Genomic DNA, 12,818 nt, shown 5'->3' on the forward strand with positions numbered 1-12,818 from the left:
TTTTTTTATTTCTTAACACTTCTGGTAGCATTACTATGGGAATGTTTTGAACATTGATACACCATGCATGCATTTGAATTATCATTACCCAGTTGTGTAATCTGTTTATCAATATACATGGTGCTTTTTCGGTTGTAAATGCGTTTTTTGTCAATACCGTGCAGTATTCTGAGAAATTCAAACCCTAGATTAATTCCCTTCATTCTTTACTAGCATTCAGTAATGTTTAGGTCAATTTGAGATTTTTTAATAGAAAAAAAGAAATGTGATAGATCCATCTCATTTTGTACTAAACATTATTTGGATAAAAAGGTTATTTGCTACACGGAAAAAGTATTATAAGTTTTCATTTGTTACTTTATCGGGTAAGAAAATAAAGTTTATGATTTTATCTTAATCGCTTTCAGAACGTCAATTAGTACGAAAATGTATGGGTGTAAAATTCTATTGTAAGATCTATTAAAAAACAACCGTTTTCTCCCAACTGATCCAATTTCGGACACAATTTCCAATGTGAACGTTCATAGAGTTTAATGCATTGTTTGTTTATTTTTGGAAACAAAGTCGCTAGAATCCTTCAGTACACAACAAAATGCCATTTGTTAATCGAAAGTTTTAGAAAGGTCTCCAAACCGGTCTTTGAATTTCTTCCCGACTTCTATTGTCATATGGATGTGCCGAGTTTCTATTTATAGTCATATTGTTTTGAGAACTGTCTCTTCGTTCATTATTGCTGAGGTTAAGTATATTTGATTCGGAAGATGTACTTATTCCGACTTGATTTTCTCTCCTGTTATTCATATTTTGAACAGTATGATCTGTACCACTATTCAGTGTCATTGTATCACTTGACGATGTATTCATATAAAACAACGACTGCGGTTGCGTCGAAATTTTAGCCCAGTCAATCGACGTCATTACTGGAAAGACACAGTTTTGAATGGATGAACCTGGCACAATATTAGTCGGAATAATAAACGTTGTTTCACCAGTTTGAAGTTTAACGGGCAAAACCTTTAACCCACTGAATATATTTCCAACTGTTAGTCCTGAATTTAAAGGAACATTTTGCATAGTGTTAGTCTCTCGGAAATTTATAGATCCAGAATTTTGTATGATTCCATTAGAAGTTGATGGGCCCTGTACTATTATATTTGGTTGTTCTACTGTTCTCAATGACTCTGGAGATGTACAGTAATCTCTTGTTAAAGCGGAAGTCAACTGAATTCGTCCTGATTTATCACTGTTATTTGAAGGTTGGTTAGAATAACGTTCATTCTGATTATAACAATATGAAGAATCGTTTGAACTGGATGATTCTTGGTCTTTATGTTTGCAAGAAATTGAAGGGGTAATATGAGGTTCCCGGGTCAGTTTTATACTTTTATCTGATGTACATTTTGAAAGATGCTCGAGTAGTTTTGCCTGCAAATCTGGTTCTATATTTGGCAAGCTTTTTAAGAATGTAGACACTTCGGTTGCACATTCTATAAATCCTATTCGAAATGTATCACTATTTGGGTTACCTGTTGATGAAATAGAATACAAATGATTATATATATATGAGTTATATACGTAGGTAGTGATTTGTATATATTTATACAAACGGAAACTTGTGAATGGACACGACTGATAAGGAAAACCTTGTGCTTCGACATGATAATCATCTCTTGATGTGTATGCTTGACCATGCATACGATTCTGTTATATCATGTGTTGGTTTGCCTGTGTGTTATGTATTAAAATATGTATTTCCAATTGGTCCGAATCCGGATATTATGTCTACTTTCTCATGAAGGAGAATGCAACGCTCTCTGCAAGTAAAAGAACCCTTGTAACAATTCTTTGATAGTCAGTAGGTGATATCTTACAAAACAAACAAGTTAAGCAAACAACAACCAATCTATTACTCCGATAATTATATAACATCAGAAATTGAACGTAATGTTTTGACTTTCTTCACATGTTCATATGATACATACAATAGTCTGTTTGTACTTATTGAAATATACAACAAAGCAATAAGTAAATGAAAACATGTTTTCTTGATCAGAGTGAGTGGTTCTATTCGTAATCAGTATTAGATTATACGTACTTGAAAATTGTTGTCTTTGAAGTTGGCGTAATTGTTTAACTGTCAGTTCCAAGATATCGGCTTTTTCCATTTTATTATGTCTCATACCCTGCAAATAACAACAACTCTTTTAACTCTTTTAATATTGTGCAGTTCTATATTAAATGGAATTGAACACTTTTCCAATTTCGTGCATCTGAAACGCTGAAACCTAACATTTGAAAGCCATAGAATGTTGATAACGTAAAAAAGACAGGAGCTATAACAAACAGATATGACTTATAATCTGATTTTAAAAGTAAGAACAAGACTAATGTAACTAGTAATGCAGGAACCCCCTACCCCTAGTGCAAACAAAAGTTAGTCTCATTTTAACAATTTAAAAGTAGACACTAAGGGGTCGGTCAAAAGTCTCTATACGAATATGAACTACTATTTCTATGTTGAAACAAAACAAAAAATATTAAAAAATAAAATTATTACTCAAAAAATATAGGCAACAGTACTTTGTTGATGTTCATATAGCATAAATCGATAAAGGAGATGAAAATCAAGGTATCTACTGAATATTAACGATTGGCAAAACCGATCATAATTACAAACTGGTATAAACTCGTTTGGCTCATTAGGGGTAGGCAGTTCCTGCATACATAATTTCATTAGTCTTTTACTTATTACAAAATCATATTTTAAGTCAAACCACTTGGTAAACAGTAGATGATTGATAGACGACTCGTGTATAACGGTAAATTATAGGCAAGATTATTTTATCGATGTTAAAATCTGATAAATCTATAATGATGATTTAAATCAAAGTACAAAAAAACCAACACTGAGATAATCGCAGGAACTCCAAAAAGAGCAGCGAGACCAGAATCGTGAACAGGATAAGCGTCTCCTGGTATAAATACATGAACCGACATACGAATCCGCACTCCCGTAAGACATTTATCAATCAAACATAACGTAATTATTAAAATTCTTTTTGTTCTTTCTAAAATAGTATGTGCTATGATCGCGTTTTTTTCTACTGCACTGATGAAATATTTAGATACTAGTTTTTTGGCAATTAAGGACAAACGTTTTGCATACGCAATGTTTGTCTTCTAAAACTTCAATTATCAATTTTATTGTATTATTTGGAATACATTTTTCCAAGAATATATGATATTTAAAAAACAATATTTCATAAAATTGTCACAAATTTTGTCATATCGTTTTTCTTATTTTTACCAACAAATATGTTTAAACTAAATATACGTATATAAAGGGACGGTTCAAAAGCAACCATAGAGGTTACTTGCTACATTACATTTTTTGTCAGAAATCAAAACCTCACTCGACAATAGTTGTTCTGTCAGTAAAGTAAAACCTCCAACTTCTAAAAAACAAATTGCTCAATGGCTCCATGGCTTTTTCTTCATTTGTTTCGCATCAAGTACGTATTTTTTAAATTATTATTTTGGTTTACATGCGTTTATGATTGTTGGTTGTTTTCTAGTTGTTATTGTTGTTAAAAATGATAATTACAATCCAAAATATTTGCACAATATGGAATCCCATAGCTACTTGGTATGCTGTCGGACCTTATAAATGATTAGCATTTATCTGACTGTTGCTTGTAAGAATTATTTCAAACAATTGATAATGTAACTACAGAGTGAAAGATTAAAATTTTCAAAAATAAAGCGTGTAAAAAGATTCTACGATAATTATACGATAAAATTTTCCTCGAAGAGATTTTTAACTAAGGACAAATAACTTCATTTTATATTTATAATTGAAAATAACAAAAATAAAATTTAAATCGTCCGAAGCACATTTCTGTATTTAACATCATAAACGCTCTCTTCAAGAATGCTTTAACGGGTGTATAAATGCTTGATTCCCACATGCTACCAATATAGATTGCATGACGTCTTATAAATAACCGACTTTTTCTTCCCTATTTATTTCTTGATTTCCCTAGTTTGCATTTCCTTCTTCCCTAGATTATAGATCTTCCTTCTGTTTCGAGTTGGTTCCGATACTTTTCCTTTCAAGGTACAATGTAGATAAATTCTTAATTGATTGTCATCATGCAAACTTTAGCTAAAAAATATTGAAACTCATCGGCAAACCGACAAACTATTTTTTCCAACGTCTTTCAAGTGAAAACGGCGTGATGAGCTGGACAATAATGGCCCTGTTCCAAAAAACCTTAAGGTACAAATAGCGTAGCGTCATATTGAATTACCTACCAATCACTGCTCCTTAATATTCGGTTTATGGTGCAAGATAAAAATGGTTTGCATGATTTTTGAACACTTTCGTAATATTTGTAAAACAAGCGCTCGTCAATGGGAGTAGATGTTGTGAACACATACTACAGTTGTAGATGATCAGTAATTAGCTCAATCAATGTTAACACTGACTAAATGGGGTTATCAAATAACATATCATGTAAATCTTACTTCTTTCTTTATGGCATCTAAAAGAAAAGTTTTCAGCTCTGACAGGCTTGCATTTATCCTTGCTCTTCTTCTTTTTTCCATAAGTGGTTTTGATGACTGTAAAACAATCAGCTTTTAGTACCATAAAATAATACTACATGGAATAAAGGAATTAATGAACTACTTAGTTCATGTTTGATCTTCAATTGTGTGTATAGTGTTTTGAGGATGTTTTTTGTGTGTTTGTCTTTTCTTTCTTTTTATTGCTTTTATTAGCTTTATTTTATTGCAGCATTGATAGCTTCTTCACTCTTTTACTTACTATTAAAAATAAATTAATTTCTATTTCTATAACGAAGCAAATAACGAAAAACATGATGACATATAAAAAAAATGCATCTGTAAAAAATGAATAAAAAAACTAGAGGAATATGCAAACGTTTAGATTAAAATTAAACATAAGGAAAAGCCAATTAGATGTTAGAAGAAAGTTGTTTCTTTCTTAGACACACACTTTAAGAAAAACAATAAGATTATTTGTGGGCCATTTAGATAAACAGTTTGTTTGAATTTCAAAATGATCTTATCGGGTTACGAAGGGATAACAGAAAATTGTATATTCTTGAAGTAATTTTTTTCTTCAAAATCAAGCAACAGAAAATATTCAAATAAAATCCTCGAGAAAAGATCAATACCGTTACCAAATAATATACTTACTTTCCGTTTCTCCGTTGATGTGGATGAAACTTTTTCACTACCCTCCTTCTGTAATTCACTTGTGAATGGGTCATTATTATTATCCTCATTTGCGCTGCTGACTTCGTTTTCCATTTTTGAGCTATTTAATACACAAATTGGCATATAAGTTAGTCCATTTCGTTTCTAAAACTTATTAAACTAAATATAGAAGATATTTTGAATTCATTAGAAAGTAAGTTTTGATATAAATGTCACTCAAACGTCGAAAATTGGTAACGTGAAAATTTTACCCTCATTTCATTGGCCGATTCATCACAATGTCTCAGATGTGTAGATGTATTCAACTTAATTATACATGGCACGCGACAATATGTTTAAAGATTGTGGGAAAACCACGCCCACCATGAAGCGAAATGAACACCTGTAATGAAGTGATTTACCTGGTGAATTCCTTAACAGATATTTAAACAGATATTTAAAAAGATTATAGGTATGAAAGGATCAAACACAAGAGGACCAAGATGTTCTTACACATTCAATATTGTTTTATTTTTTTAAATCTTTAAAGTTATCAGGTTTATGACTCAAATTATGCAGACAAACGAATATTTTGAATATAAAGGGTATTTACCAAAGTTAGCCCAAACATGATTGTGTCAAAATAGTAAATATATTCTCTTATACATCATTCATCTTTCCCTACCAATTTACTTAATGTCACGGCAATGAGTATGATAAAATATTTATAGTAATGTCAGATGGACATACTGCACACGTAAGATATACTTAGAGGAAGTTGAGATACCGACACACTCTATGCATCGTACGATTTCAGATGTCAACCGTACAGATTGTAAAATGATGAGTAGTTCTTTGTGTTCAGATTGCAACTGAGTGAAAAAATGTGCTCTGTTATTGGGATTTACAATAAATATAAAAACGCAGTAGCATTGATTCATTCGTTAAACTAGTATGTCATTTAAGAAATATGTTCCTTCTCGTAGACATACGAATTCCAAGCCATCGCTCTGGCAACTTAGATTTATCACGCTACTCGGCATACCGATATTTGCGTTCCAACACTAATGCGCTGTATCAATAAACTAGCATCAAAGGAGAAGGTATGATAATACTAATAGTCATTATTAATCAATGAAATTGCAAAAATAGTAAATTTACTCAAACCTCTCTAAATTATGTTAATTTGATGGATAAATGAACAGATTAATATAATCTAGACACTTTAGTGCAAAATGGTCACTTGTGATGTCATCGTGATGTCATACACCTGTTAAAATTGACTATTTGACCTAAAATGACCATTTTACACATATTTTTGGACAAAATGGAGCAACAGTCTTGTATAAAAAGATCTTTCTATACACCTTAACATCTGTGTAAAATACTTCTTCTAACAAAAATTTTTTTTTTGGTTGATCCGTTGCTTATATATAATCACAAGATCTCAAAACGAGACTTTTATTATTATTCGTGTGTTTCTTTGTCCTATATGTTCTCCCATTTATTTGTATTGTGGTCGTGTCATGTGATGTTGTCGTTTTGGTGTTGTGTTTGACGTTGCCATTAAAGCGGGAGGTTTGGCATGCCACAAAACCAGGATCAACCCATCATTTTTTTCTTAAAATGTCCTGTACCAAGTCAGGAAAATGGCCATTGTTATATTATAGTTCGTTTCTGTGTGTGTTACATTTTTAATGTTGTGTTTTTGTTGAGTCGTTGTTCTCCTCTTATATTTGATGCGTTTCCCTCAGTTTTAGTTTGTAACCCGGATTTGTTTTTATCTCTATCGATTTATGAGTTTCGAACAGCGGTATACTACTGTTGCCTTTATTTGGCAGTTTATGCAGTTTCCCACTAAATAAATTCAAGAAGTTTTAAGCATTAATTGAAACATGCCAGACAATATTCGAAAATATACATATTGTTATTTAATGGACGAATGTTTTATGAACAGCTGAATGGTGTTATTTGGTAGATTTAAATGCCTTTATTTAAGATACTTTTTGATTTTCGCGTTTAAAGGTAAAAAAATGGCCTCATCATGCCATCTCGTTATGCGCATACTAGCTGCAAAATGATTACTAGGATTTTTAAATGGTTTGACTTCATGTCAGATGGCAATATCTATAAGCCATACCTTTTTGTAAAACAAGGCATGTTGTCCGCTGTAATTGAAGTTATTGAGGAATAGCATGGCTCTTTAATTATTCCTAATTTTTTAAAGCCAATCATGGATAAACGTGCTAGTGATTTTCTTGTGTAAAACGTCTGTAAATAGGTAGAGAAAAACTTGCAAAAATACTTGCAATCCATCTTGCTGGATGCATATCTTTACATTACATTGAAATTCATATTTATTGTAAAGTAACACATAAAAAGGGACAACAGGAATAGCAAAAAAAATCAGAACAGACCACCTCAACCACCAGATCCTACCATTTTTTCGTACAACTAATTAAAAACACACAAAAAAACCAGTGCAGCTATACTAACAGGATGGTATAACTTTAACACAGAAATAAAAAAAAAAACTGATAAGTCATTGCATTCAATTATACTCATGAGTGTTCATTCCATCAGTAAAATTCTGTTAATACATGACATTTGAAATTTGATTGGTTGATTATTTGAATCTTAAAATTAAAATACATTAATAGTTTTCTTTAACACGTTTGTTGTAACTTAAGACAAAACCTGGTTAACACTTACGCTTAGACTTTCCCTTGTCCACAAGTGCAATGTATATAATTTAATTCGAATACAATGGGAAACGAACTCAACAGTACAATAAAAAGAAAATTTTTGCAATCAACACAAAACACAAGTACATAGAAGAGATCAGAAGTTTCAAATATCAATGAAACATTTGTGCAACCTTAATATTTGTACTTTAACTCGTGAGAAAGCATGGACAATGTACAATTTATTTCAGAGACATTGCAAATAGCTAACGCCAAATATCTTTGTTACGATTTTTTTTATGTGCGTTATGATTTAAATCAGACACCTTTTTAACATATGATCAACATCTTAATGCAAAAAAGTGTCATATGTACAATAATTATGAGGCGACTTAAAATTGAAAATTGCTCTGTTATAAAATAACATTAAAAGATTAGTAAAGATTATAAGACCTTTCACATATATTTAACATAAATTTGGATTATTAAGAAAAATTTGAGTGCCATAAATATTTAGATTGAAATAAATGATTACTCTGCAATAAAAATTTTGTTGTAACTTTAGACACTATCCGGTAAAATTCTACTCCTGCTGCAGTAACTTTTAGATAAAGTATGCTTAAATGTCAATCATGATTTTTAAACTACAATTTCATTTTCAATGACATCATTTAAGACATTTTTAAGGTGTAAAGCTATAGCTCATTTTCAAAAACAAAATTTAGGCAACAGAAGTTACCGATGATCTAATCTCCTAAATCCATAAATTTGGGGTTTGCATGAACCCAGATAGGACAAATATCCGGTGAGTCGACATGTTAAGCATCTCCCACTATGTATGTATCACTCGCCATACATATCTGCACTCAGTAAAAATGTCACTGTCAAATGGACACAATCAGTACATTTACAGATAGGACTAAGACCGCGAAAACATTTCGCTAGTGACTTCATGCACATGTCCATTTAATTGGTCACCCAATCCTTGTTGATTAGAATGAATACGAATGAGAAGGTTAGAAAATAAGACTTTTTTAACAGTTTTCGCTTAAATGCAAAATAGTTCCAAAGAAAGTATGCGAGACAAATATGCTAATCAGGAGTACGTTATTTTACAGATTTACCCTACTATTTGATATACGAATTGATGGTCTTATCAAACTTATTGCTTTGGAATGTTTCTATGAACACTTGTCAACGCAAAATTCTTTGACGGACAACACACTAAGACAAAACTAACGTTAACCTGTTGTCACTGAGTAGGCCCAATAAAAGTCGAGATCAATGAAAATAACACTTTAATTTGTTGTGTCCGAAGCATTTTTCTGGATTTACCTAGTTTGTATTTTCCTTGTGGAAAACGGATACGCGTATTTTATGTTCCAGTATTTCAAGATTGAAAACGCTAAAACGCTAAATTTGATGAATAGGCTGTTCACTTTCATTAGAAAAAAGTAAAAATCAGTACAGTCGAGTACAGATATAGGCCATTTCAGACTTTTACTGGTTTGTAGTGTTTATAAGATATTGAATTGATATAAAAAAAAATAACAAAAATACCGAACTCCGAGGAAACCGGAATGTCCTTTGTCAAATGGCAAAATCAAAAGCTCAAACACATGGAAAACAACTGCCATATTTCTGACTGGGTACAAGCATTTCCATATGTAGGAAATGGTGGATTAAACCTGATTTTATAGCTAGCTAAACCTCTCACTTGTATGACAGTCGACTATGCTCCCATTTGAGAGATTCAAAAAATAATAAATGATTTAAAATAGGTCTAATTCAACCAGATAAAAAAACTATAGTTTAGATGAAGATGAATCCTTATAATGAAAATATCAGTCCAGCAAATTGGCAAATATATGTGTAAATGAAATATTGTGATAATGGTACTAATTGTGTCGGTTACTTCCAACGTGCAGAGACCACTGCTGTACGAATACAGGTAATATCTACGACTACTACCACACAATAGTATAGCAGTATAACAGTAGTAGTGTGCGTTTTGGAACAATAGAGCCTGTTTTGAGTCTAAGGTTTTAAATGTTATTATCTCCATATGATGTTATTATTTGACAGATATATTATATATTCAGGTTTCAACGATTTAAACAAAACTGAAGCAGCGATTCGTTTATTTTCACGCATTGATGCAAAAATACTTATTTTGAGTAAGTTTCTCCATTTTGTTACATTATAATAAATATTTCTTTATAAATGCCGGAAGTTATAGAGCTTAATTTAAAATGAAGACAGGGAAACATCGAGTTATCCAATAACGTTTATATCGTTTGAATAAGGGCGTATATATTAACAATTTTTATGTTTTGGTAACGTTCAATACTTTCTTATGTTTCGGTACAAACAGTAAGTCAAACTTTTCTTTAATAAAATTAATTGTTAAGAATCTTTTTAATTTACCACCAACTACTGTCATAATCATCTCCAAAATTCAATTATCAAATCAAATTTCCGATTCTAGTATTACAGTATATTCACGAATTTGTTTTTTTTTTTTAATTATACAATAATTCGCTATGTTAAAAGTTTTGACTTGTAAATATCGTACTCATGACCAACAAGCAAACAATAAAATTATCAGTTGCAATAGACTTATCATTTTTTTCATATTTCCCTGTAATGCTATTAATACCAGTCGCTTTCTTCAAGTGAACCTTAGGGTTTTTATGAAAAGCATTATAACCTATATTGGGTAAAGGCGCTATTTAGCTAAGTTTTTTTCGTAGAAATAACAGTTTTAATGTGGGAATAATATTCTACGTTGTAATCGTGATATAACGAACATTAAACAAACAAGAAAATTAGCTATTGGCCGTTTTGAACTGACATATTGATGCTAAGGTATTGACTATTAACAGATGTAACATTTAAATCATCTGAATTAAAAAAGACACTTTTTTTTCTAAAATTCATTGACGGTTACGAACATCTCCAAAATTCAGTTTCGCTTATCATTTGGGAAATCATAAATTTAGGTTGCAGGTATCGTAGCATATTTGCGAATTGAGTTTTTTTCGTAGAAATAACAGTTTTAATGTGGGTATAATATTCTACGTTGTAATCGTGATATTACGAACATTAAACAAACAAGAAAATTAGCTATTGGCCGTTTTGAACTGACATATTGATGACATATTATACATACCGATTCCCTCGTCCTTCATGTTGAGAAGCTGGTTACTTACGTCACGCGTATCCACTTTCCACCAGTGCTAATTTTCTATTTTAATCCTCAATCAGGAACCTAAACCCAAAATTTGAAAGTCAAGGATATAATTACATGAATATTTGAGGAGCTTTTTGACAAAAGGGGCCTTGACACGTCGTTGTTACATTTGATTGATACATTCAACTATACCTACCGTTATCTTGATGATATTTTTACGTTAAATAATCCAGAGTTCTCTAAATTTACTACCGAAATTTACCCAAAGGAACATACTTTTTATAAATCAAACATAAACAACAGTAGTTGTCCTTTTCTAGATTTAGACATTTCAATTTTTAAAAGGGAAACTCCATACTAAAATTTACGACGATTTTTCATTCCTTATTGTTAATTTTCCCTTTTTAGACGGCGATGTTCCTTTGGTTCCATCATACGGTGCTTATATATCCCAACTCGTTCGTTATGCCCGTGTGTGTAGTGATGTCATAGATTTTAACGAACGTAATCAATGCATCACTGGTAAATTATTAAGTCAGGGATTCCGTTACCATAAATTGCTTAAAACTTTTACTAAATTTGTTCATAGATACAAAGATTTGATTAGTAAATTTGGCTGTAAACTTATTAAAATCGGTATTTCACATCCTAAATTGTTACGGTAATATTGTACTTAAAGCGGGGAAATCACTATGTGATTTGTGTAAACTCGTCGAACCTTTAAACAAACTTATTAGTAAAGGTTATCTTACCAATGTTGTAATTAGATCTTTGAATATAGTTTCGTTGGCACAAATATTGATTGTGTCATCAGCAAATTAAAACATAACTAAATTTGTATTTTTTTCAAACGGTTGTTCGGGATGTATAAATACACATCCACGTTCATTTTCTATATAGAGATTACTCTATCTATATATTACATTATACATATTTATTAACATGTTAACTCCAAACTTACCTACTGCCTGTCGATACTTTTGTTTTGGCATTGCACAAGTCATGTCTTCTTTGACTGTCCATGACGTTCAAACACTAAATCTCTGGGATGTGTTTTAGTTGATTTAAGTCGCTGATGCATGATTTTTTTATTATTAATTGTTTTTGGCTTTTAATTAGCTTTCAGTAACTGCGAGTACTCTCAAATCGTACTTTTGTGTTAATTTGACCTGTTGATACAATTTGTAATGTATTTTTGTTCTTTAATGTTTACTTATTCAGTGTTATATCTAGTCTCACTATTTTTAATATATACCACCTTTGATAAGTGTTTAGTATGACGATAAATTTTGACTTTTGTTCTCGAACTAGGAACAACAAAAATTATTTTCGTACTCCATGAATACTTTACAACAAAATTATTTTTATTTACCTGTGTACGTTATTTCATTTAGCCGCATTTTGTCCAAGGTTATGGTTGTCTTTTTGATATTGTTTTACATCTAACCCCCTTGTTTTATTAATTTTGTATTTACATTGTGTCATAGATCAAATTTATTCGTTCAGTGTTTGTTCACTTGTTTTTGTTAATATGTCTTTTGATTGAGTTAAGCCATTTCAATTGATATTTTATAGTATGTCTTTCTATGTTGTGATGTTACACTATTGTGTCAGGTAGGGTGAAGGTTGGCGCCTATTAAAAAGTTTAAACCCGCTGCATTTGTTTGCACCTGTCCTAAGTCAGGAACCTGATGTTCAGTGGTTGTCGTTTGTTGATG

General features: G+C 31.2%; 1 protein-coding gene across 1 annotated transcript; it reads right to left on the reverse strand.

Moving 5' to 3' along the window:
* Positions 1-524: 524 nt before the first annotated feature.
* Positions 525-5,514, reverse strand: LOC127719752 (uncharacterized). The gene is made up of 4 exons (XM_052225999.1): positions 5,224-5,514; positions 4,528-4,623; positions 2,096-2,183; positions 525-1,526 (listed from the first exon to the last, which is right to left on the reverse strand). Exons 1-4 carry the CDS (start codon positions 5,365-5,367, stop codon positions 616-618), a joined length of 1,239 nt encoding a protein of 412 aa, XP_052081959.1. The 5' UTR covers positions 5,368-5,514; the 3' UTR covers positions 525-615.
* Between the last annotated feature and the right edge of the window lie 7,304 nt (positions 5,515-12,818).

This window comes from Mytilus californianus, unplaced genomic scaffold (genome assembly GCF_021869535.1).
Source record: "Mytilus californianus isolate M0D057914Y unplaced genomic scaffold, xbMytCali1.0.p SCAF_11, whole genome shotgun sequence".
In the NCBI taxonomy this organism is placed as follows: domain Eukaryota; kingdom Metazoa; phylum Mollusca; class Bivalvia; order Mytilida; family Mytilidae; genus Mytilus; species Mytilus californianus.